This window comes from Mercenaria mercenaria, chromosome 4 (assembly GCF_021730395.1).
Source record: "Mercenaria mercenaria strain notata chromosome 4, MADL_Memer_1, whole genome shotgun sequence".
Classification (NCBI taxonomy): Eukaryota; Metazoa; Mollusca; class Bivalvia; order Venerida; family Veneridae; genus Mercenaria; species Mercenaria mercenaria.
Window position 1 is genome coordinate 6,426,922 of NC_069364.1, and position 27,456 is coordinate 6,454,377.

General features: G+C 33.6%; 1 protein-coding gene across 7 annotated transcripts in view; it reads left to right on the forward strand.

Moving 5' to 3' along the window:
- LOC123550914 (cytochrome b-245 heavy chain-like) overlaps positions 1-27,047 on the forward strand; it is a 47,434-nt gene extending 20,387 nt beyond the window's left edge. For 3 of the 7 annotated variants that reach the window (XM_045339408.2, XM_053540284.1, XM_053540283.1), the window contains 13 exons: positions 527-614; positions 2,038-2,219; positions 2,886-2,986; positions 6,750-6,830; positions 7,009-7,132; positions 7,759-7,851; positions 8,420-8,554; positions 10,899-11,017; positions 11,411-11,530; positions 13,486-13,503; positions 17,577-17,769; positions 20,762-20,886; positions 22,016-27,047. In XM_045339408.2, coding sequence (XP_045195343.2) covers positions 527-614; positions 2,038-2,219; positions 2,886-2,986; positions 6,750-6,830; positions 7,009-7,132; positions 7,759-7,851; positions 8,420-8,554; positions 10,899-11,017; positions 11,411-11,530; positions 13,486-13,503; positions 17,577-17,769; positions 20,762-20,886; positions 22,016-22,136 — 1,500 coding nt within the window. In that variant the 3' untranslated portion in view covers positions 22,137-27,047. Of the gene's footprint in view, positions 1-526; positions 615-739; positions 783-1,174; positions 1,221-1,276; positions 1,329-2,037; positions 2,220-2,885; positions 2,987-6,749; positions 6,831-7,008; positions 7,133-7,758; positions 7,852-8,419; positions 8,555-10,898; positions 11,018-11,410; positions 11,531-13,485; positions 13,504-17,576; positions 17,770-20,761; positions 20,887-22,015 lie in introns of those variants that run through there. The other 4 variants (XM_053540287.1, XM_053540286.1, XM_053540288.1 and 1 more) reach the window with 4 other exon arrangements.
- The last annotated feature ends 409 nt before the right edge of the window (positions 27,048-27,456 follow it).

Genomic DNA, 27,456 nt, shown 5'->3' on the forward strand with positions numbered 1-27,456 from the left:
TGAAATTTCATTTATGTCAACAGATTTATTTGGCAGATCCTTCTTTTGTTCACTTACAATTTTTTTTTTTAATTACTTCCTTTTACGTTACTATAAATAGCTTTTTTTTAGTAACTTTTTTATTATTGGCCGTAGGGAAAACACGAGACAAGTTTTCTGTGGTACAACATGGATGGTACCTTCAATTTTTAGGTGTATTTTGACATATCTATACTTTGTAAGATTTTTTTCTCGTTTTGGTTCAATTTCTTCCCTTTGTTGTTCCTGTACTTTGGACTTAGATATTTTTTCTGAGGACCTTCTTGTCCTCAAGTGCAATGATAACAGGTGAGCGATATAGGGCCATCATGGCCCTCTTGTTTTATAGTCATGTGATATATTCTAATAAATCTTGCATTTGCCATTTCTACAGTTTGTTAGACTGTCAAATAATGGTGTCGTAATAAACCTTCATTATGTTATGGACATATTCTACTTCAGTTTGACTGAATAATATATTAATGAAAGTATCGTTTTCATATTTCAGAGATGTTGTAAGAAGTCTGTAAGAAGGCAACTGGACAAACATATCACATTCCATAGATATATAGCTTACATGATCTGTTTACATACAGGTAAACATATAACATTCTATAGATATATAGCTTACATGATCTGTTTACATACAGGTAAACATATAACATTCTATAGATATATAGCTTACCGGTACATGATCTGTTTACATACAGGTAAACATATAACATTCCATAGATATATAGCTTACATGATCTGTTTACATACAGGTAAACATATAACATTCTATAGATATATAGCTTACATGATCTTTTTACATACAGGTAAATATATAACATTCTATAGATATATAGCTTACCGGTACATGATCTGTTTACATACAGGTAAACATATAACATTCCATAGATATATAGCTTACATGATTTGCTTACATATAGGTAAACATATAACATTCCATAGATATATAGCTTACATGATTTGCTTACATACAGGTAAACATATAACATTCGATAGATATATAGCTTACATGATTTGCTTACATACAGGTAAACATATAACATTCTATAGATATATAGCTTACATGATCTGTTTACATACAGGTAAACATATAACATTCTATAGATATATAGCTTACATGATCTGTTTACATACAGGTAAACATATAACATTCTATAGATATATAGCTTACATGATCTGTTTACATACAGGTAAACATATAACATTCTATAGATATATAGCTTACATGATTTGCTTACATACAGGTAAACATATAACATTCTATAGATATATAGCTTAAATGATCTGTTTACATACAGGTAAACTCATAACATGCCATAGGTATATAGCTTTCAATATATTGGTTACAGGTAAACACACGACATTACTCAAATAATTCATTGGATATAGTTAAACACATAGCATTGTATAGATATGTAGCTTTGATATTTTCACATCCAGGTAAACATGTGACATTCTAAAGATATTTCACTTACATGATCCGTTTACATGTAAAGAGTAAAGACATAGTATTCCACAGATATATGTCTTAAGGTATATAGATGACATTCCATAGATAATTAACTCACAGATATTTTTGTGAGGTTAAAAGTTCAATTTATATTTAACATTGGAAATATATGGCCAACTTGTGAGGATGTAGGCTATTTACTACGATATTAAAAACTTTCAAGGGTTTATATTTTCACAAATATGGACTGTTAGTGAATGTAGCATAAGTAAATGCTCTTGCAAAGATTTCAGATTTTCCCTCAAATTTTAACACATAAGTAAAACTAAAATCAGTATGTACATTGTATATGGCTTAATGATCAGTTTTGACACTGATAAAAACATGTAACAAATTATATACATTGTGCTTATCTGGTATATCTACAGGTAAACAAACAGTAAGGAAACAGAAAAAATAACAGATGGAGCTTGTAAATATTGTTACTTTATGTATAAAGTTACTTATTCCGAGAAGAAGTAAAATAATTTTCAACAGTGCATATTGAATCATTTCAGCAATACATATCGGAGCTCATGTGTTTAATGTAGAGCGTATGTTTGTTGCTCATGAAGGCATTTCTGCAGATGGTGATGATGATGATGATGATAATCTAAAGGGTCTTCTCTCCGCCCTCAGTAACCTTGATGATGGAAATCCCTATGAAACATACATCAACCCTGTTAGAGATTCTACAGAGGTATGTACCTACATAAGATAGAGTTTTCACATCTGTGGGATTAGCCTGCAATGTAGAAATTAATTTCAGTAAAATGTGCCAATTTTAGGTTGTAAGGAAAAATTTTATTTGATTTCTCTTTACATATAAGACAATACCATTCATATTTGTAGATCATTATAAAAGCTCCAAGGGTGGTAAAGGGAACTTTTTAAATTTCCAAAATATCTTTATTAGTTCTGAATTAATTGTAAAAAAAGAATTTTGATCGAATATTTTCCATTGTAGTTTCAGATTTGTTAGACAACAAAAAATTTTAACAATGCAAATTTTGACTTCATCCATGTCATTTGTAGATGGATTCTGATAAAACTTTCAAGTTTCCTCTCAATGATTTTGTCAGATTTTGAAGAATTCTTCTTTTTAGTTAAATTTTTAATCTGCATTTTTACACTTTTTAAACTTTTTAACAGAGAGACATTGTACCTTAAAATTTCAAACAGTTTCTACTGCCACCTCTGGAAGCCCTGGAACGATGTTTTACTCTGAATCTTGCAAAGTAAAGCCAAACTTCACAGAAAAACTTGTTACAGAATTAGTGGATTAAAAAGTAGATGTATAGAGTACTTATATATAGATATACCAAAGCACAGAATAGTTGTGAGTAATATGGACTACTTTTTTCAGGACCCATCTCTGTTTGTGGTAAAGACAGTTGCAGGTACCTCAGGTATTGTTGCTACATTGGCGTTGATAATCATGGTCAGCTCTTCCACTGAGGTCATCAGGTAATTATACACTGTTTACTGTCTTATAAACCAGCATATGTAATTGAAGTACATAAAGAATATGTTATTGTCATTCCAAAAGTTAGGTCTCAGCACAGATAATGGTGGCTTAATCATAGAGTGACACAAAATAAACCCAAAAGAAAAATAAAAGGAACGAACTCACCCCAGAATCCAAGTGTTGTTTGCAACTGTCTATCAGTCTGTGACCACTAAAGCTGGTTAGCTGAAGCTATGGACCTGTCTTGTCTTGTCTGAGGTAAGACATCACTCTGAAAAATGAATAAAATTGTTATAATTATGTGTACCAATAGAACAAAACAAGAGGAATCTTTACAAATTATTGCTGCAGTTAAATGGGTGTTAATAATGTTCGAATAGCTACTGTGTCTGGTCGACCAATCCCACTTCTGACACCATTGTGACAGGAAAGGCCATACCGGCGACAGTAACCATCAGAACAAATCAACACCCTTTACAATACTTACAAATTTATTTACATAAGATGATTATTTACAATGAATAGATGATATGAAAAAAAAAACTGATTATAAGAAAAAAAAAATAAAAGTTCAGTATCACCAGATACAAAGTTCGTATAGTTCCATTCTAATGTGACGTGGTACAGTTCTTTAATTTAATTGCGAACTTTAAGTAGCACAAACAAAACGTATCTCTAAATCCAGTCCCTTTAAACTGTGAATACGTTGATTTCTTATTGGCTCCCTATGGTGGTAGGTGATTGCATCCCTGAGCTGACTTCAGAGGATAACAAAAATCAGCGTCATTGCGGTTTACGGCACAACCATGGGACGAAAGCTCTGCGCTGGGAAAATCACATCCAGGCGAGTGAAGACAAGTGAACCTCGGGCATTGTACTTCCGGGTTATGACATCACCAGGAAAATCGTCTGGCGGAAGAAGCTCGATCGAGCATAAATTTCTAGCAAGAAAATAATTCAGACATAGATTCGTCTATAATTTCGGAAGGTGGTGTGCGCAAGGCATATCTAGTCCAGTTTATTTAAAGGGTAGTGTCCCGCCAAATACTAAATTTCATGGGACTCACGGATAATCCGTGTGCTATGACTATTGTCATTTTCACGGGATTCACGATATAGCCGGGAAATCTGACTACTTTGGCGTGGAATTAAATTGACAATTTGAGGCCCATTATAGTGGTTTTGGGGATAAAAACACGAATTACTGAAGTTTATAAAATATCAGCTTTCTTATTACTGAACAGAATTTAATGAAATTTACATGGAAATTTAAGTTATGAAATACAGAAAAACATGAGAGGTATTTCATGCGTGAAATCTGACATTTACCTCAATAACTCAAAAATTTACAAAAAGATGATGCAATACCTGCATTTACAATACAGATAAAATAAGGCCCGTATGTCAATTTGTGACAGGTATGCAGTTTTTAGCTCGACTTTTCGAAGAAAAAGTAGAGCTATTGCACTTGCCCTGGTGTCGGCGTCGGTGTTGGTGTCGGCGTCGGCGTCGCCGTTGGTTAAAGTTTTTGATAAAGTCAAATATCTCTGTTACTATCAAAGCTATTGACTTGAAACTTAAAATACTTATTTACTATCAAAGTTTACACCAGGAGAAACAATCCCCATAACTCTGGTTTGAATTTTGACAGAATTATGCCCCTTTTTAACTTAGAATTTTTGGTTAAAGTTTTTTGATAAAGTCAAATATCTCTGTTACTATCAAAACTATTGACTTGAAACTTAAAATATTTATTTGCCATTAAAGTCTACACCAGGAGAAACAATTCCCATAACTCTGATTTGAATTTTGACAGAATTATGCCCCTTTTTAACTTAGAATTTTTTGTTAAAATGTTTGATAAAGTCAAATATCTCTAATACTTTCAAAGCTTTTGACTTGAAACTTAAAATACTTAATTATCATCAAAGTCTACACCAGGTGAAACAGTCCCCATAACTCTGATTTGAATTTTGACATAATTTTGTCTCTTTTTAACTTAGAATTTTTTGTTAAAATTTTTGATAAAGTCAAATATCTCTGTTACTATTAAAGCTTTTGACTTGAAACTCAAAATGGTTATTTCCTATCAAAGTCTACACCAGGAGACACAATTCCCATAACTCTGGTTTGAATTTTGACAGAGTTATGTTCCTTTTTAACTTGGATTTTTTTTTACTGGCAAAGCTATAATTCAGAGTCAAGCACTGAGAAAAGTCGAGCGCGCTGTCTTACGGACAGCTCTTGTTACATAAGTAAATGGCCGTCAGCTTTCTGAGGTCGGCAGGTCATGGCAACTTGTAGAATAAGTTGATTTTGTTAGGCAGATGTCTGATCTAATAAAATTTGCAAATATACCATGAAAATGTAAGTAACAGTTTAAATTGTTGCCATTTTGTAATAAAACATTTTACAATCAGTACATTGAGAATTTTAAAAAGTATTTAAAAGCAAAAGAAATTTTGTGACAGAGGGTTGTGACAGGAAAGGCCGTACCGGCGACAGTAACCATCAGAACAAATCAACACCCTTTACAATATTTACAAATTTATTTACATAAGATGATTATTAACAATGAATAGATATGAAGGAAATAAAAAAAAAACTGATTATAAGAAAGAAAAAAATAAGAAAGTTCAGTATCTCTAGATACAAAAGTTCTTATAATTCCATTCTAATCTGACGTGACACAGTTCTTTAATTCAATTGTGAACTTTAAGTAGCACAAACAAAACATAGCTTCTAAATTCAGTCCCTTTAAACCATGAATACGTTGATTCCGTGTTGGCTCCCTATGGTGGTAGGTGATTGCATCCCTGAGCTGACTTCAGAGGATAACAAAAATCATCGTCTTTGCGGTTTACGGCACAACCATGGGACGAAAGCTCTGCGCTGGGAATATCACATCCAGGCGAGTGAAGACAAGTGAACCTCGGGCATTGTACTTCCGGGTTATGACATCACCAGGAAAAATCGTCTGGCGGAAGAAGCTAAAATATATAACATATGGTAAGCACCATAGCAAAACAAATAAGTCAGGGCATAAAACTGCTCCTTTGGGTACACCATATCTCCGTAGGCTCCCATAAATAATACGTGCTACTTATACAAAACATATGTGCTACTAAGTTCAAACGTCACATGATTAAAATACGTCACTTATTACTTCCATATTACAAAGATTACTTACTTAAAAGACTAAAGTTAAAGTATGAAATGATATGAAAAGTATATGATGAAACATTATAGATACGGACATGATAAACTGCAGCTATTATTTACAACTACAAATTAACAAAATTCAATGTAAATCAAACGTTATATGATAGTTAGCATCCATATAATATCTAATGCCATACATTACAACGGACATTAATTAGATGTGCTATAGACTGGCACACAATTACAAATTACAATAATATATTACAAACATGGCACTAGACTTGCCATATAGATTTATACATAACAATACAATGCAGTAATGGCGTTCCATAATTAACAAAATGTTTGACATAAGTTTTTGAAACAGTGCTTTACAATTATCATGTTACAAATTTCAGTACAAATTTAACATCTTATATAAATGAAACGTTTAGACTCCTCTTTCGAAATAATTTACAAAAAGATGATGCAATACCTGCATTTACAATACGTATAAAATAAGGCCCGTATGTCAATTTGTGACAAGGGTTCCCTTAAAAAAAATGAAGATGAAAGCCAATTATCTACTGTTATTCTTAAATGTTTTTTCTTTATTTTCAGGAGGTCATATTTTGAATTGTTCTGGTTTACACATCATTTATTTGTGCTGTTCTTCATTGGCATATGTGTACATGGATTACAGTAAGTTTCTCTTTAAGTATGTTTTCAGTTGCAATAGGTATTTCATGTATTTGAATTTCTTTTTGACATATATGTACATGGAAGTCTAAGATATTCTTTTTAAGAATATTTGAATTTTCCTATCCTTTCTTGGATATGGTTTCCTTATATTGTGTTGACTTTAATGTTTGTATTTTAGAGGTATAGTTCGAGGCCAGACAAATACAGATGTACATGATCCTGAGGTGTGTCAGGATAAATATGATGATTGGGGGAGTATAGCAGAATGTCCAACTCCACAGTTTGCTGCTTCCAGTCCAGCTGTAAGAACATTAATTTTGTTTATTCATTTTGTGCTTTTTAAGAGAGACTTTGTCATTTTTCAAGACTTTTACTTGAAGTTATTCTTTATTTTGGACACTGAATAGTAATGTTTATATTTGGCATATATTTCATATCTTGTGTATACTGTCTGCTTTTACTGAGGAAGAACTAAGTGCCTCTCTTTGCATTATTTCAAGGACAGATGGGTACCTGATTTACCCAGCAGGATGTAAATTTCATCACAACTACCTGGCACGCTGTCTGATCAAGAGTTCCTGACAGACTGTCGGTTTAACCTCAGATAAATTGAAATTGGTCCTGTTTAATTTTTCATACTTTTACCAACATTTTAAAGTTAGACTTTGATGGTCCGACTTCAGCCTTTGTTGCAAGATTGTTTTTTATTATGATTAACCTGTTCCTGTTCAAGTATATGCAAGATGTTACATGAAAAAATAGCCATACCTCCTTTTTCAAAATAACCTTCCTTCCAGGTTTGATGTTTGTAAATTACCTCCCTTTTCAATTTGAAATTTGTGAATTAGGTCCCGTAGGATAAGTTTGTGAATTTCCGCCCTTTTATGTTTGGTGTTAGTAAATAAATGTTATTTGTGTAATGTTGCAGACATGGAAGTGGGTGATTGGTCCTCTCATTCTGTATTTTGTAGAGAGAGGTGTGAGATTTATACGCTCAAAGCAGAGTGTTTACATAACAAAGGTCAGTACTTTCTATTCTGTGACAGTAAAAGAATATGTTATGTGTTTCAAGATCTTCTCAGTTAATGACAAGAGTGTTACACTGTAAATTCATTTAATTTCATTTGCATAAATGTTCAAGGTTTCAGCTGCAGGGACAAGAAGTCATGGCTTTCAAATTTAGCATTAGAGAATGTTTTTTTGGGTTAGGAATTTCATGGTTGCAAAAATCAACAAAAGTTACTTCCCCTTAAATGATAATGATTTAACAGTATCTCAAAGTCATTTAGACAATCTCAAAAGCATTGAGGTAACAGGATTTTGAGGTAACAGGATTTGAGGTAACAGGACTTTAAGATAACAGGATTTTGAGATAAGCATAAAGAATTTAGAGGTAAGATACACAAATAGAATTGAAGTTAGGTATGAATTGGAATTACAGAGTTTATTTTTCAAGTTTCATGCTTGCATAGCATTGGATGATGAGAGGTTTTGAACCTCACAGTGAAGAAAAAATGATTTTGTTGAAGATTTCTGGAATGTTTTGTTTGGATTAGTACAGTTTCAGTGTAATGAGTTTATTTTTTCAGGTGGTAAAACATCCGTCCAATGTATTTGAACTACAGATGAAGAAGAAAGGATTTAAGATGGGACCTGGCCAATACATCTTTCTACACTGTCCTAAAATATCTTATCTAGAATGGCACCCCTTTACTCTAACATCGGTGAGCTTATCTGCTACACCTTGCTTTTGCTAACATTCTGATACTAGGAATGAACAGTTGTAACAGTTTATCAGTCAAAGAAATGACAAAGCTCTAAAGTTTGGACATTATTGAAAGTTGATTGAGGTTTAGAAATGAAATGGAATATAAGATTGTTCTGCATGATCCTAGTCAGAAGTTTATAAGCCATATAACCCACATCTAGCTGTATAGACTTGTAGATCTAAAAAAACAACAAAAAATTAAAATGATAAAAATGTACTAAACAAGTTTACACATGCTTTTTCTGTCTGTAAATGACCCTCTTAGCCATGAACAGACTTCATATGCCCCCACTCTCCTCCAAAAAAATCTCAGAATTACTTACAGTATGGCTATTTTGGTAGGAATTAGAAGAAAAAAGTCAGAAAATAAAAATAAGAACGTTACTGTTTTATCCAAAAGTAAAAGTAAGTTTCTGTGACCAAAATAGACATTCTACATGGATTTTCACAGACATTCAATACTATATGTGTATGGCAAGCCAATTGTCCAATAATTACGTGAACCCTGGTTCACGATCGAAAAACTAGGATTAACAATCGATAAACTAGGTTTTTTGAACGTAAAACTAGGTTTTTCAAATACTAACCTATATTTTTGAGCGAAAACAAGATACTGGGTGTAAACCATAGTTTACGCTCGTGAACTTAGGATTATGTTCGATAAACTAGGTTTCTTGATTGAACTATGAATTTTGGTCGTTATCCTAAGTTTACGAGCGTGAACCTGTATTTACAAGCGTAAACCTGGGTTAATGTGCGTGAACCATGATTTACGAACGTGAACCTATGTTAACGACTGTAAACTTGGGTTTATGACCGTGAACATGGGTTTAAGATAATAAATGTAGGTTCACGCTGGTGAACATAGTATAACGACCGAAATTCATGATTCAATCGAAAAACCTAGTTTATTGAACATAAACCTGGGTTCAGGTACGTAAACTATGGTTCACGCTCGTAAACCCAAGTTCACGGTTGAAAACATAGGTTCTCGCTCATAAACATAGGTTCATGTCCGTAAACTATGGTTCACGGCAAGCCAATTATCCAGTAATTACGTTCTTGGTCAAAGACTAAGATTATCAAATATTTACCTATATTTACGAGCGAAAACACAGGATAACAGTTGTAAACCATAGTTTACGTTCTTGAACCCATATTTACATTCGATAAACTAGGTTTCTTGATAGAACAATAAATTTCGGTCGTTTTCCTAAGTTTACGAGCGTGAACCATAATTTATGAATGTGAACCTAGGTTTACGACCGAAAATCAGTTTTGTTCGAGAAATCTAGTGTCACGCTCGTAAACATAGGTTCAGGCCCGTAAACCTACGTTCACGCATGTAAATATAGGTTCTTGTCCGTAAACTATGGTTTTCAGCTGTAAACCAAGGTTCACACCGGTATCTATGCTTTAACAAATCGTATCTATGATCTACGAGCTAAACCAATCAGATCATCACTGACCTTGTTGAAACCGTTTTCAGATCCCTGCAGTGTTCATTGTGGTGTTGTAATTGGCTATGCTCGTAAATCACAGATACTGGTCCTAAAGCATAGTTACAAATCGATAAACACGGTTTTATGAAGGTAAACTGTAGTTCACGGCCGTAAACATAGGTTTACGGCCGAAATTGATAGTTGATTTGATAATCCTAGTATATCAATTGTAAACCATGGTTTACGTTCGATAAACTAGGTTTCTCGATTAAACTATGAATTTCGGTCGTTATCCTATGTTTAAGACTGTAAACTTGGGTTTACAAATGAGAACCTACGTTTATGAGCGTGAACAATGGTTTACGACGTTATCCTATGTTTTGGCTCGAAAAAATAGATTAGTATTCGAAAAACCTGGTTTTATGTTTGAAAAACCTGGTTTATCGAACGTAACCTAAGTTCACACTCATATACCCAAGTTCACGTTCGTAAACATAGGTCCATGTCCGAAAATATAGGTTCACGTCCATAAACTATGGTTCACGGCTATGGTTCACGGTCGTAAACGTAGGTTCACGTCCATAAACATGTTTTCGCTCGAAAATATAGGTTAATATTTGAAAAAGCTGGTTTTACGTTCGAAAAACCTGATTTATCGATCGTTAATCCTAGTTTTTCGAGCGTGAACTAGGGTTCACATAATAATTGGACAATTGGCGTGCCATATACGTGTATATCTTTTCTTTGTTATTTCGCAGAGTTAAGTATTCTTTTTATGTGAGCTGTTTGTAAAATAAAATACTTGGGCTTTGAATGAGTAATTTTATTACAAGGTTTTATATTGCCCTTCACTTCTAGGCACCAGATGACGAATATTTCTCTGTACATATAAGACGTGTTGGAAACTGGACCAATGACCTTGCCAAGGCTTGTCACATAGATGAGGCAGAGTTTAAAGAAGCCTGGAAACTACCAAGGTACAGATTTCTTATGAACTCTTATAAAAATTGAGGTGTGTCCGTGCTTTTGACAATGTTGAGATGATATTTCAAAATAGAAAATATACTTGATTTGCACAGACATAAAGCTCTTATCCATTTTGCACATTTTGGTAACAATCTTTGTACTGCTATTTTAAAGTTTTGAATTTTCACAGAAAGGCAGTTTTCAAAATGGAGATAGAGTTATAAATCTGTGGTCAGGAAAGGAGGAAACTTTGTCCTTAAGTTCTTAGCAAATAAGGAAATAATTACTAAAGATTAACAGTATAAAGAAATCCATACAGGTTCTTTTAAGAACATAATTTGCATATCCTATACAACTGATGTTACAGTCCAATTTTACTTGCCCATGTTACATTATGATTTCAGTGTGTCAGTTGATGGACCATTTGGAACTGCTACAGAAGATATATTTTCATACGAGGTTGACATTTTTGTTGCAGCGGGTATTGGAGTAACTCCATTTGCATCAGTTCTCAAACATATATGGTGAGAATAATTTTTTTTGAAATTCATACATTGTTTTTGTCTTGTCTGTTTGACCCCAAAGAGTAAAAAACTTTCAGCACATCGCCATGGAAACTGTTGTTCAGATTTTGATGAAATTTTGCACCAATGATTAGTATGAAATGAAGGATAGGTGCATGTATTACTGCTCTGATTATTAGTGCCCTACTAGGTGAATAGTTTAAGAATATGACCTATAAATATACTTGTCTGCAACATTTGGATCCTGAGATTGCTTGAAAAGTATACAAGGAATTAAATATTAAAACTTGGTATGGTGACACTATGAAATCTAGTTCAAGTTTTTAACTGGATTAACTGAGGCCAAAAACTAGGTAATTAGGTCAGATCATAGAAAAACCTTTTTAACACACTAGTGGCCACAGTTTGTACTTGACCGTCGTATATTTTCTCAGAATGTTTGTCTTGAGGAAATCCAGGTCAGGTGCAGAATTGGGTCACCAGAGGTCTTAAACAAGGTCAGATTATAAATAAAGTGTTAACATTCTTTATGCCACATTTTCTGCTTGATCTTTATAAATCTTTTTCAGAATATATGTCTATGAAAACTGTGTCAAGTTTGAAATTGGCTTATATTAGTACCAAAAACTAGGTAACTGTGTCAGAGAATAGAACAACATTTTTAACACTCTAGAGGCCACATCTTATACCTGATCTTCATAAAACTTGCTCAGAATGTCTCTATAAAATCTAGGTTTGGTTTCAACCTGGATTATCTGAAGTCAGAAGTTAGGCAACCTGTCAAATCATAGAAAAAAAGCCTTGGTAACACTCAAGAGGTCACATTTTCTACCTGATCTTAATGAGACTTTATCAGATTGTTTTTCTCTTTAAAATCTAGGATCAATTTGTAACTGGTCACTTGGGTAAAAAACTTGGTCACTAGGTAAGATCATTGACATGCTTTTTTAATGTTCTACTTGATTTACATAAAAATGTTAACTTTAATGAAATTTGGTCAAATTAGATACTAGGTTATCTGGAGTAAGAACTCAGGTGAGCAATACAGGACCTTCATGGACTTCATATTTAATCATGAAACCTTGTCAGTGCATCACATTCTAAGTTGTAACAACAATTACTAATTCAAGTAATAAAAAACTCTTATTATCAATCTAACTTTCTATGTATATTAGAAAATTACACATTCTATTTTCAAAAAATAGAGAATAATTTCAGAGGAAGATAATGAGAGGTGTTTTCAGCTCCAAAAACAGCCTTCACATTAACACACATTTCTTTGATATTGATTAAAATGCAATTTTTGATATTTTATATTTTTAACATGAATTGTCTTGATACACTATTAACATCTTTAGAAAATGTATTTTGCTTGTCAAAATAAAAGATGTGTGCCACTTTTGTTGTACAGAGTATATGCTAGTTAAATAGGGAGACAATCAAAATCCCCTTGATTAAAAGACCCCTACACTGAAAAATAACAGGGTGTTACAAAATCCCCTTCATACTTTTGCAGTGGGTATCATAATCCCCTCTGTGATTTTTACTTATTTCATCAAGTTCAAATACAACTATATACAGCTTAAAAGTCTATTGCATAAAGCACGTAAATACAATGCCTTTAGCAATCATAATATAATTTGGAGCACTGATATCTATATATCTATAATGTTAATCACAGAGGGGATTTGATACCCCCTGCAAATGTGTGAAGGGGATTTTGTAACACCCAGTCATTTTTCAGTGGAGGGGATTTTGATCAAGGGGATTTTGATATACACTCAAAGTTAAATATGATAGAAATATGGTTAAATCTTAATTAATAGTAAGAAAGAAAGTAAAATTAAAAATTTAATGAAAATTGTAACAAAAATATAGAAAACATGTTAACAAGCACTTGATATTATTAATAACATTTGTGTTGTAATTTACATTTTATTTTGTCATGTACACAGTTACACCCTAACTGGCAGGTAGGTTAATACAAACGTTAGACCTCAGTTGCAGAAACATCTGGGCAATAGGCTGTATTACATCTTCTATGCATTGATTTCCTTGAAATATGTAAGCTGTACTTATGCTTTGGCATTTAATGGTCCAGACATTTAACATTTTTCCTTCGGGTTTATAATGTGCCATGTTTTTGCATTTGCAATGCATCACGAAGTACAGGTTACCAGAAAATTAAACAGATACTGACTGTGAAATTATTGCTATAGATATTCATAAAGGACTGACTTCTAAGGTTTTCATGGTTTTGTCAGTTCATGAAATTCAATCTCACTTAATGAAAACAAACTTTTTATCTTTACAATAATTATTTGAAACTACAAATCAGTGTCCCCACAAAACTACTATTTTTGACAAAACCTTGAAATTTCATGAAAGGAAATAAATATATATAGTGTGTAATTCAGCTTATTGACTAGAATGTACTTCTGCCCTATGTATTTATTGTTGATCTTCCATTGCCAATGCCACAGCAGCTGCATTTCTGCTATTAATCTTCCTTTCCTGGCATATCTCATTCAATAGCTAAGAAGATAAAAACATTAAGGAAGGAAAGTGTGAAAATTATTTAAACACTATGCCCTCGTGAAACTTTTATAAACCTCTTTGTCTTGTTTAAATATATTTACACACTGTGCCTTCATGAAATTATTATATAACCTCTTTGTCATGTTTAGAGGTGGTCAGTCACATTTAAACAACATTAATGACATTTTTTACTTTTTGTATATTCTGGTAGAGAATTATTTAAGGAACAAAAAAAACGATTACATAGAGTTAGATTCCTATTTGAAATGTATATTTTATTATTTTTATAAAATTTTGTAATTACTCCCCTTTAATATGAAAGTATATAAAAAGCTGGGTATTTCTTTTTATTTCGATACAATGTCTAGTTTTACATTTGCATTTGATAGACATATCAACTATTGAACAATCTGAACAGAAATGCAAGTTTAAAAGCTGTGTGTAGCTTCTGAATTCATTTATTTCCAATCTATCTTGGTTGCACAACCAAGATAGGCAAAGGGAGGTAATAATAATTTTTCAAACTTGCGTTTCTGATGAATTCCATCTAAATACATACTTTTTAATGCAAATATTTTACAAATATATTACAATATGTCTAATATTTATACATTTCCTGAGGCAGAGTATGTTTATCAAATTTATACTTATGATAAAATAACTCTATCTTGGTTGGGCAACCAGAATAGGAAAATGAAATTTTAATAATACCTCCAGTGAAAATCTAATTTGTATTAAGTGTTAAGTGAACATAAATGAGTGTAAATGATCAGATGCTAAAGTTTCGAACAAATCCGTTACATGGCCAAAATCTGATTGTCCACCTTTAAATATATCAAAACATGGATCTGCTATATATTATTTCGATCCTAATATATTTTTTTTTTGTAGAAAGTGAAAGAAATAAGAAATACCTATTCCTTGGTGCATATATGTTGCCTGATAGTAAGTCAACTTATGTCATGGTGACCATGTTAAAACATGCCAAGGTTACATGTGACGGTGTCCCTCAAAATAATATAGAAGCATATACATGAAGTGAATTATTCTGCACACGCAGAATAACAGATTTACCACCATTCAGTCTATCATTTTGAATGTGAAATATGTTACTTAAAACAGTAGATCAATTATGATAGTGCTTTTTCTTGGCGTCTGTATGGTGCCAAATAATATGCTGTTATGACATCAATATTGCTTTGTTTTAATCAAAATAAGAATGCTTGTTTTAAAATGAACTTTACATATCCCTCTTAGTATTCATTTGCTTTTATTTTAACCTTTACCATTTTTGTGCCCCACATTCGTCCGCCTGTATATCCTGTAATCTTGTGTCCAACTCCTCCCACACTGTTAGCCTAATTTGCTTCAAACTTACACAGATGAACAAGTTTGATGTGCAGATGACGTTTTAAAGGAAGGAACTTTTGCTGTGACTATTTTTACTGCAGTTATGGCCCATAGATAGTTTTGCTATATAGCATATAGAGAAAAATCTTGTGAGTCCATCTCCTTGAATATGATTGAAAGGATATGCTTAAAATTTCACAGATGAAGGACCTTGATGTGAAGATGACCTTAGATATTGGACTTTTTTCTGTGGCTAATATTTTTCTAGAATTATGGCCCTTGCTTATTTTGATAGAATAGGCCATAGTAAAGTCTGGTGTGTCCAACTCCTCATACACTTTCTGAAGGAATGGATTCAAAGTTGCTCGGATGCACAACCTTATCTAAATACAAAATACTTCAAACTTTTAGTCAAACATCCTTCATGTGAAGATAGACAATTCTAGTTTATATCCATCCTCTGGATTCAGGCACCTTAAAAATTGGAAATTATTACTATGTTGAAACAAAAGATTAGTATGTTGTGTAAAGGTTTTTAACTCTTACGGATGCAGGCTGATCTTGATCTGCACTGGTTGCAAAGGCAGATACAACTGCTGCTAGTATGCTAAGAGCTAAGTCTTTAATTCACCTAGATTTCATATTATAATGCTTGAATACTGACATGCTTCTTACTACTTGTGCATGATGTGAAACAGCGGCATAAATTTGTGTTTTTCTTTTTTTTTGTATTACAAGCTAAAGAGTACAGAGGCCTAAATTGATTTACAGCAAAATATTTGTGTTTGTAAATAAACCATCGAGTCTGATTAATAAGCAAGGAGGCTTGGAGAAAAAATTGGTTATAAACTTGCAGAGGATGCAGACTTCATTGAAATTAATTGAAAATAATTTGTTTATGCAACTTACTCATTTAAAAATCATTTGTCCAAAATCAGACAATCAGAAGGCAAAAATGTCTGGAGGAAAATTCTTATATCTGTTATTATATATATTCCTCGGTGCATGTTACATACCATTAGTCCTGGATTAACGCTGTTTGTATAGATAGCCTGGAATCAAACCTGTGGCCAGCATACAGAAATGTGAATAGTGCCACAAATAAGTGACATCTCATGTAACTTGTAAAATTGGCAACATTACTATCCTTCTGAATGTAAAACAAAAACATTTTCACGTGCCATAATTCCAAAATTTCACAACATCAGCTTCATATTTAGGATTCCAAGTATCTCAGAATTAAGCACAATGTCATGGACCTTTACCTTTTTATTTGACCATATGATAGAACATGAATTTACAACCTTAAAAGTTCCATTGAAATCTATATTGTAGAATATTTTTCTACACTCAAAAATAGTATTGTGATTTTCTCTTATAACTCCCATTATGAAAACTTTCTTTAGGTGCATTATTTTTAAATCAGTCAAGTTAGAAATCAAGAATGTGAATTTTTTTGTTGGAGTTTTTTTTAGAATAACACATGCTTTGAAAATCATTGTTTAATAAAATTTTACAATGAAAAATGAAATTGACCCAAGTGCGAAGAACTACCTTTATTCGCAACATAAAAGTATTTATTCCCTGTAAGAATTTTCCACGGATTAGTTAATTAACATATGAACTAAGATGAACTAAGACTTGTTAACTACCTTTAGCCTGCTAAATTTCTAAAATGGACTGGTCCATTATTCAATTTTCGCAATACCATTTGTTATTAGAAGGGGTGTTCACTGAAAAATTTGCTGACTGGATAGCGAACAGTACAGACAAACATCAGCATTCGTGTCCACGTGCAAGCTGATCTTGGTCTGCACTGGTTGCAAAGGCAGATTCACTTGCTGCTAAAGGTTAATTTCAGTTAAAGCTGCACTTAGAGGCGTACGCTAGAATTTGGGCAAAATTTTTCCCAAAAACAGAATTTCTTCAAACTTTGGATATTCCCCAAAATGCCATTTTCAAGGGCACATAACTCTTTTCGGTGACCTATGATTTTCATTGTATATTTGTGTTTCTTAGATTATTGTCCTTCAATATCCAAAGTTTGAAGAAATTCTATTATTAGGAAAAATTTTGACCATCTCATACAGGGAATTCTAGTGTACGCCTTTAAGTAAATGCATCCATGCAAACAACTTACACAAGATGTATATTGCAGGTATAAGAAGCAGACAGCAGACCCAGACTTCAAGCTGAAGAAAGTCTATTTTTTCTGGATATGTCCGGACACGAATGCCTTTGAATGGCTGCATGATCTGCTGCGTTACTATGACAAACAGATGGCAGAGACGGGTTTTACAGACTTTCTCAGATATTTTGTGTATCTTACGAGAGGCTGGGACAAAAATATGGTATTGAAATAAACTTGTTGTAACCTAAAAGCTGAACTTTTCTATGTACATCTTCATCCATATTCAGTTACAATAGTTTCCAGCATATTAGGGGGATTTTTATGCCCCCACATTGAAGAAGAAAGGGTATATTATTTTGCTTTTGGCTTTCAATTGTTTTTTATGCCCCGGAAGGGAGGCATGTTAGTTTTCAACTGTCCGTCTGTTCATTCGTTCGTTCATCACAACGTTAACTTTTTGCATGAAGGCACTTTACTCGCGAACCACTGCACCCAGGACCTTCAAACTTCACATGCTGATAGTACTTTTTGAGTACACCACCCCTACTGACTTTGGGGTCACCAGGTCAAAGGTCAAGGTCACAGGGACCAACGTTAAATTTTAGCATGAAGGCACTTTACTCGCGAACCACATCACCCAGGACCTTCAAACTTCACATGCTGATAGTACTTGTTGAGCAAACCACCACTACTGACTTTGGGTTCACCAGGTCAAAGGTCACGGTCACAGGGGCCAATGTTAACTTTTTGCATGAAGGCACTTTAATCGCGAACAGCTGCACCTAGGACCTTCAAACATCACATGCTGATAGTACTTAATTGAGTACACCACCCCTACTGACTTGGGTCTAGGTCAAGCAGGTCACAGGGGCCAACGTTAACTTTTGCATGAAGGCACTTTAATCGCGAACCACTGCACCAGGACCTTCAAACTTCACATGTGAAAGTACTTATTGAGTACACCACCCTACTGACTTTGGGGTCACCAGGTCAAAGGTCAAGATCACAGGGCCAATGTTAACTTTTTGCATGAAGGCACTTTACTCGCGAACAACTTCACCCAACCTTCAATGCTGAACATGCTGTATACTTTTGAGTAGCAGCATTTGCTTTTGGGCACATGTAAAAGGTCATACAACCACGATTAATTTCTGAGGATTTACTGTACAGAAGGTTAATTTAATTATTGCACACCACCCCTACTGACTTTGGGTTCACCAGGTCAAAGGTCAAGGTCACAGGGGCCAACGTTAACGTTTTGCATGAAGGCACTTTAATTGCGAACCACTGCACTCAGGACCTTCAAACTTCACATGCTGATAGTACTTATTGAGTACATCACCCCTACTGACCTTGGGGTCACCAGGTCAAAGGTCAAGGTCACAGGGGCCAATGTTAACTTTTTGCATGAAGGCACTTTAATCGCGAACCACTGCACTCAGGACCTTCAAACTTCACTTGCAAATAGTACTTATTGAGTACACCACCCCTACTGACTTAGGGGTCACCAGGTCAAAGGTCAAGATCACAGGGGCCAACGTTAACTTTTTGCATGAAGGCACTTTACTCGCGAACCACTTCACCCAAGACCTTCAAACTTCACATGCTGATACCATATTACTGGTTATTTTGCGGGTACAAATTTTTGCGTTTTGGGCATAAAAATGGGTATACTAATTTCCGCGATTTTAATTTCTGCGGATTTCTGTAGAGAGGTTAATTTAATTTCTGCATTTATCCATGGAGAGTTGCTTTAATGTTTGGGACATGGCTCTGTATAGTGAGGTACAAATTACAAGGTTTAAAATTTATTTCATGCATTAAATACAGTTGAAACCTTTCTAACAAGGTATTTCAGCAGAGCCATTAATTTACAAATCTTGCTTAAACTATCGCAAACACCAAACAGGCTAAATGATTGTACACGATAAAGTGATAAATTCTTTTGTACTTTACTGCTAGTGTGACAACCTTATCGATAAAAGTTAAGCGAGGGGATACGTGTACTGATTAAGTAATTTAAAGTAAACAGGTAAAAAGGGCGACAAAAGGAGCGATCCGATATATGAAACTAAGAAATATTTGCGAATTTAATTTTTGCGACTGGAAGAGACCCCCAAAATATCGCAGAAATTACCTACCTGCAGAAATAACCAGTTATACGGTAGTACTTAATGAGACACCACCACTACTGACTTTGGGGTCACCAGGTCAAAGGTCAAGGTCACAGGGGCCAGTGTTAATTTTTGCATGAAGGCACTTTACTCACGAACCACTGCACCCAGGACCTTCAAACTTCACCTGCTGATAGTTCTTACTGAGTACACCACGCCTACTGACTTTGGGGTTACCAGGTCAAAGGTCACGGTCACAGGGGCCAACGTTAATTTTTTGCATGAAGGCACTTTACTCGCGAACCACATCACCCAGGACCTTCAAACTTCACATGTTGATAGTACTTCTTGAGTACACCACCCCTACTGACTTTGGGGTAACCACATCAAAGGTCAGGGTCACCAGGTCAAAGTGCTGCGAGGGCATTTGTCACCATTAGTGACAGCTCTTGTTGTTAATAGACAGTTTAGTTTCCAATCAGTAACAAGAAAAAGTTCAAGGTCATAGCATACTCGAGACTAAAAATAACACAGTTACGGTTGCCAGGCCATCATGGGACATTTGTGATTAACGGCCCTTCTTTTTTTTTGCTTGCAAAAACAAACTTGGTTATTTTTTTTTATGATCCAATTTAGTGGTGCAATTTAAACACAAAAATCTTGTTGGGAGAATGCTTTATTTAAATCGCGAAGGCCAATTATTTATTCCATGGGTTAAAAAACTGTCCTTGTGCCCGAATTTTTAAAACGTTAGAGACCAAAGGGCAGACTTCTGGCCTTCTAGAAATAATGAAAACATGAAGGTGATTTAAGTGAGATATTTCCTGTCACATTTCTTCACTAGAGAATTAGACCTGTGATCTGGAACTACTAATGACACTAAGTTTTACCTCACCAGATACAACATTCTTACTCAATTTTTCTTGCAAAATGTCGAGAAAATATTTACATTGAAATTTAAACAAAAACTGGCTGTTACACATACTTCTTTACCCATCTCACATGAAAAAATAGTGTCCTTTAACCTTCCCCCAATTATGTAACTAGACTAGGTTGATTTACCTTCTTTAGACCTATGTATGATACCACTAATTTCAGGCCAAAACAATTGTGTTACATGACGAGGACATATATGATCCTGTGACAGGTCTCTATCAGAAAACTCACTATGGAAGACCCAACTGGGATCAAATTATGCCAAATATAGCCAAAGACCATCCAGGGTGAGTAGATCTGGCTATTTATACAGTTGTTTCTCTTCAGACAGAAAAAGCATTTTGGCAGAATATGTCATATTGTGCCAAATTTCCTGCCTTGGTGAGCAAACATAGTATTTATAGAAATGTCTTCCTATGTCTTTTAGTTATGATATTTTGGTTTTGTCCAGGTACTGTGAAGTCGGTTACTTTTGCATTGAACATTTAAGGCATGTCTCTGGAGAAGGGATATTTTGATACAGAGCAGAAACAAAAAATTCAAAAAAGACAAATTACAGAGCAGAAAAATGCTTAACAAAATACTAGCTCAAAGAATTGTTCAAGTCCTGTCAAAGGTTCTTCTTATTGTACGTATTTCCTCTCAGTTTGAATCAAGTCTCTTTGTTTGTGTTGAAGTAAATTTGAAATGCAGTCAATTAATTTTCTGTAAATTTGTGACTTGGTGTGTTGATGTGAAAATTTGTTTTCCTAATGCAAAGAAAAAGTTAAAACCTGAAAAAATGTGTTTCAAATTACTGTGTATTCTCAAAATGTAAATAAAAAGTATACCATCTTTACATACATATATATTGAAGAGTTAGGGCAGCACTTGGCAAAAAGCACCTGCTGCAAATATAATTTTTTTGTCACATTTTGGTTCTTTTGGAGGAAAGTGATTGGTCCCTTGGAATTTCAGATGCTGAGTTTTTACTGTACTAATAAAACATACTGTTATTCAAATTACTTCAAGTGTCTCTACGTACTCAATATGATGTAATGAAATCTGTTAAAAGATCTTTTGCAAGCATAGAATGCAACCAAGCAACATGATAGCAGACTCTGTTTGACCGAGACACATAAGACACGTCTATACAAATGCAGTTGATGGACTGTGCTGATATTTTAGTCTAAATGACTAGTCTTTACACTTGCATACTTAATGAATACTATAATATTATTAATTATTTGCTAAATTAATAATTTGTACTTAGTAACTTACTTTCACCATAGATTTTATTTCAAGATAATCTGTTTCCAGTGTTAGCTTATTAATAATTTAATATCATTACATAGACATTACATGTTAAGGGACACTGTTCATGGTGCAAACCTATATTGAATGGTTAAAGTTTATGAATTGTTTATATATTTACAGGACTAAGATAGGAGTGTTTTTCTGTGGACCCAAAGTGTTATCTAGCACCCTGCATAAAGCGTGTAACCAGCATTCATCAAAGGAAGGTGCTATATTCTACTATAACAAAGAGAATTTCTGATATAATTTACATTCCAATTACCATGTGTTTTCATTTCGTAAGCTTTAATTTATGGTATTATTTTAATTTTTAATTTTTTGGGGGAGTAGGGGTGGGGAGGGGGGTAAACTTTAGAATTGCCCTTGTGTGCCCATCTGTACATTCGCCCATCTGAATTTTTTGTCGTGCATATCTCAAAAAGAATTTTAACCCTGTCATCAAACCTCACAGGATAAATATTCAGTATGTGAAGTTGTGCACCTGGTGTTTGATTTGGGATGTTACATAGCCAGACAAGAGTTACGACCCTTGACTTAGTCAAAAATATGCATAAAAAGTCCTGTAAGATTGTGTGGCATGTATCTCAAAAAGTATTTGACCTTGGATTATGAAACATTACAGGAATATTATTCAGTATATGAAGTTATGCTGCTTTGGTTTTGTTAAAGATTTCATTCAGCCAGACCAGAGGTATGGCCCTTGGCTTAATCAAAAATATGCATAAAAAGGCAGAGAAGTTTGTGTTGCACATACCTTAAGAAGTATTTGACCCAGGGTCAGGAAATATAATTTTTTGCAAGTTTGTGTTGCAAGTATCTAAAAAAATATTTGATTAAGAATCATAAAACATCAGAATATTATTATATAGAATGTGAAGTTGTTTACCTGGTGTTATCTTTGGGATTTCACTCCGCTAGACCAGAGTTATGGTCCTTGACTTAGCGAAAAATACACATTAAGGCTTAAAAGTTTTTGTTGCAAATATCTTAAAGAATAATCCATCTAGAGTCTTGAAAACATGTACAGTGACAGGAAGGGGGCGAGGGCACCTGTGTCGTATGGACACACATCTAGTTTTTATTTCAGTTCCTTGTTATTCAATGGCATTTTTTTTCTCCATTTTACAAATGAGTTTGACATGTAAGTCTTCCACAAGTTTCTGTGATGTTTAATGCTATAGTGTCTTCTACTGGTTTAGAGATACATTGTAATTGGAGACTAACTGTATTCTATAACTTATTTTTATTTTGTAGACCTTTACATTTAGTGTAATAGTATCTACTAAAGATAACCACAATTTCCCTAAGAATTGCTTGTTTGTTTATAATCTTCTATCAGTAAATTGTGATTGTTTTTGAATTAACAAATAATCAAGGCCTTCGAGAGGTTTGTCGTCTAATTAATCAGAGTTCAGATGCGTAGGAATTGAACCATGAGGGCCTTAGCCCGAGTGGTTAAATACTGAAGCATCTGAATGATGAACCGTGGTAAATTAGATGATAAATCACAAGAAGGCATTGATTTTCATTCTGACATGCTCATTGACATTTTTAATAAATATTGAGCTGGACTTCATTTACCCGAGGAGTAAAATTTCGGGGGTCATGCGGCAATTTGAAGTCATAATGCTCGCTTACCAGTCTGTGCGTCAACCATTGTTTATCAAAGAATATACAGAGCTTGATTTCCTTCTTTGTTTAACTGGAAATCAGATCGAGCAATGTTAGAATAATGTGTGATAATTTAGTTGCTCATTTTCATGGCATCTTTCCTGTCAAGACTAATTATTTTTTCATTGTTTAGTGTTGTATCAGATTTTATATTTTATCATGGTTGACTCAAATAATTTATTGACAATTTGTTTTTTCTGCATAATATTGTATTTGCTTTAAAACCATAACACCCTCTCGGTATTTGGTAAACAAACTGTATCTACAAACTTTGAATTGATTTTGAAAAATGTAGTTCCTACTTTATAACAAAACAACAATCGTAACATTTAGTAAAATTTGTCGTACCTTATTTGAGCCATAATGTAGGATGTAAGCTGTAAGACAGTAGTAGATAACTAGTGTGTTGCTTTAGAAAACTCTAGTTTTATTTTCGTTCATATAGATTTACTAATAGTAAGAAGAGGCAAATGATTTCAAGGCTAGATAGCATGACAATGAATTTGAGTTCTTGACAACTTTTTTTTGGACAAAATATCATGATTTTCATTCTATAATAATTTGCTCTTTTTTCTGATCTCAGTCATTCATTGTAATTCTGTTTTATTATTGTTATGTGTTGTATTTATTGTATGTGAAACGAGATATATTGCATATATTGACATATGTTTTTGTTTACCAGGCATATTGCAATGCTCCACAGTTAAAATATCAGTATGTGAGTGAGTTTGCTGGTTTTTACGGTAAATAGATAAAAAAAGTTCACATTGCGGAGTGTCTATAGATTGAAAATACTCAATGTATTGTCCTTAAAGTGCATCTTCAGTTTTCATATCAATTAATGTAATAACAGGCACTGTGCTGTCAATTCATTCAGCTTTATAGTGTGCAGCATTAAAACCCTTACCCTGCTAAATTTCTATAATGAACTTGTCCATCTTTCAATTTGGACAGTATCATAAACTGTTAAAAGAAAGGGGTGCTTACCAAAAATATACTGTCTGAATGGTGAACAGTGCAGACAGTGATCAGACAGCAAAGATGTGCAGGCTGATCTTGGTCTGTACTGGTCGCATAGGCAGAATCACTTGCCGCCAATAGGCTAAGGGTTAACAGGTTTATAGTGTGCAGTATTAACGAGAATGTGTGACAGGTGAAACAGAATCTGAACTGGTGTATTCTTTCTTTTCTGTGCACTATACAGTTTAGTAGGACATGTAAATTGTATTTATAATTATTATGATATGATGTAATGCATAATATTTTAGTAAGATAAAATGCATGTTCTTCATGCTGGTAGTATATCTAAATGTATTTATAGTGTATATTTTAAGACGACCCGTTTCATTTTTCTATTAAACAAAGAAGGCTAAAAACTGTGTGTTATTAAATAACAATTTATTTTTTCTGACATCACAATTATTACGTCATTGCGTTAAACAGCATAGCAGTGCGCTGAAAAAGAAACCAACAGAAAACAGGCAAATATTTAATGGCTGTCGTCAAGGATGTACTTTAAAATCCTTTGTAATGTGTTAGAATCAAAATAATATATCCCATTTAGTGATTTGCTCTTGAATAAAATCCTGGTTTGTCGTTCAGGTACGTTCTATTATATCACTCGGGACAAATCACAAAATGAGGTATATTATTTCTTAAATCAACATGTAAAAACACAAGGATTAAAGTATCAACATGTTGCTGCACTGTGTGATACCACTATTCGAGGGTTCAACACAATAAGGGTGTATCTACATATAATTATTACATGTAGATACGCCCTTATTGCGTTGAACCCTCGTATTGGACAAGTACACGGCAGTAAAAACACATATTTGGAATAGGCGAAAGCCAAGTCAGAATATGGATTATTACTACCATGTATGAGTTTAACACTGTTATACCATACTATGATAAAAAATGGAATGACAGAAAAAAAAAATATTTGAACATATTCGATTGATAATTGGGAACATGAATGTTTCCAAATAGAATCTACTTACAGTTCAGTTTCTTCCCTCATACTATGTATTATAATGTTAGGGTGTTCACATGCAAGAACGCTTGAAAATGTGATTCTTTTAACTCAAAATAAATCTCTTTCAGACAAATTTTTTTTCCCCACAAAACCATGATATTAGGATATGAATTGTTCTAAGAAATTGAGTGCTGACAATTACATGTTTTGTTCAGAAGTATGAAATTTATTACAGTTTTTTGAAAATTGTATTGCTTTTTGCAGTCAAAATGCACTGTACAATGGAAATTAATTTTATAGACTCTATATTAAGAAATCAGAATAGTTATCCCATCTAATATGAAAAACATGGCATTTTTAGACTCGAATATGAAAAATTACAGCCTTTGTGAACTCTAGATTTTGGATATTGCTATATACACTTAAAAGACTGCAAATGCAGTTCTAATTTCTATTGCATTGGCACATGATGGAAAGAAAATGGTTGAATTTATATAGATGTGCAATAATATTGGATAATTAGGTCAAAAACATTTAAGAACTGAGTTTGTAGACCAGCCTAAGGATTCAGCCTTGCCATTGGTCAATTTCAAGATTGTTCTCAGAAACAACCAATCAGCTGCTTGAGTTTCTAGACTGGTCTTTAAACTTCGCTTCAAACCGGAGTCCTGTGTTTTTTGTTTTTGTACAGTATAGAGGAAGCTGGTCTTTGCTCTGTGTTGGTTGAACATTTCATCAAAGCCTTTCTTGTGATTGAAATTTCTTGATTGGGTATGTGATTATGTTTGTTTATGTAGCAATATTTAGTTCCATACACTTTTCATAGTACTTTGCATAGGGTGCCAAAATGCAACAAAATGTTCATTCTCTCTTGCATATAATTGAAACTTTTTTTAAATGTACATGACTATTAATATGTTCCAATCAATTTTCTTTAAATTTTAAACTTCAGTTTATGCATTTTCCAAGAAAAAAAAAAAAAAATGGTACAAGATTTCTAAAAAGGTAAAAGACTTGGCCTGGATGTTCTTTGGGTGGTCCTCTTTCAAAGTTTTTCAAATTGTTCTGCAGACCAGTAGAAGAAATGTCTCCTGTTTGAGATGGGGGAAACTATGGCGAGTTAGGGTCATCATTGCCCTTTTGTTACATGATATTGATATAGATTCTCCACTGAATAAAGTAGAACTGTTATTAAATTTTTTTTATATATATCTACTAAATGCTCAGCTGGACTGAACTAAGTTTGCTGTTGTTTGTTAGACTACAGACCAGCAAATTTATGTTGCCTTACTTGTGCCAACCTATGCACTGGTGTTCTAATGCAAGCCAAAGCTCAAGTCTGTTATAATAATGTTAGATGCAATTTTCTGAATAATACTCTGAACATGTATTTTCCTTTAATATATATATCTAAATATATACATTTATTTTAGTCATTCCAGATTGTAAACATGTGCTGGATCTATTTTTATTGCTTTACTGTTCATAATAAAACTCTCATGCAGTACATTTTAGATTTTTGTCCTCTTTTATACTTCCTCTCCAGTATTAGATAGGTGTTTTTTCTGGAAATCCTATGTATGCAGTTAGTTCTATGTCTAGTGGTCTGGGTTGTTTTTGGAGGAAGTATAGGAACGGTTCAACATTTCCTTTTATGTAGGTATTACATTGAAATACTCGGATGCATTGGGCTAGATAACTCAATTTCTTTGACAGGGTATACTGGTAATGCAATTATTCTATAGTGTAGTTGGCAGTCACTTGATTCCATAGCAGTACAGACCTGTATATTTAAAGCAGAAACTGTCCACATCAGGGGGGGAGGAATGACCAGACGAGACACGTCAGATCATCATGGAGGAGAACACCCATTGCTCTGGGACTGAATTCACAACCTTCTGATAGTATTGAG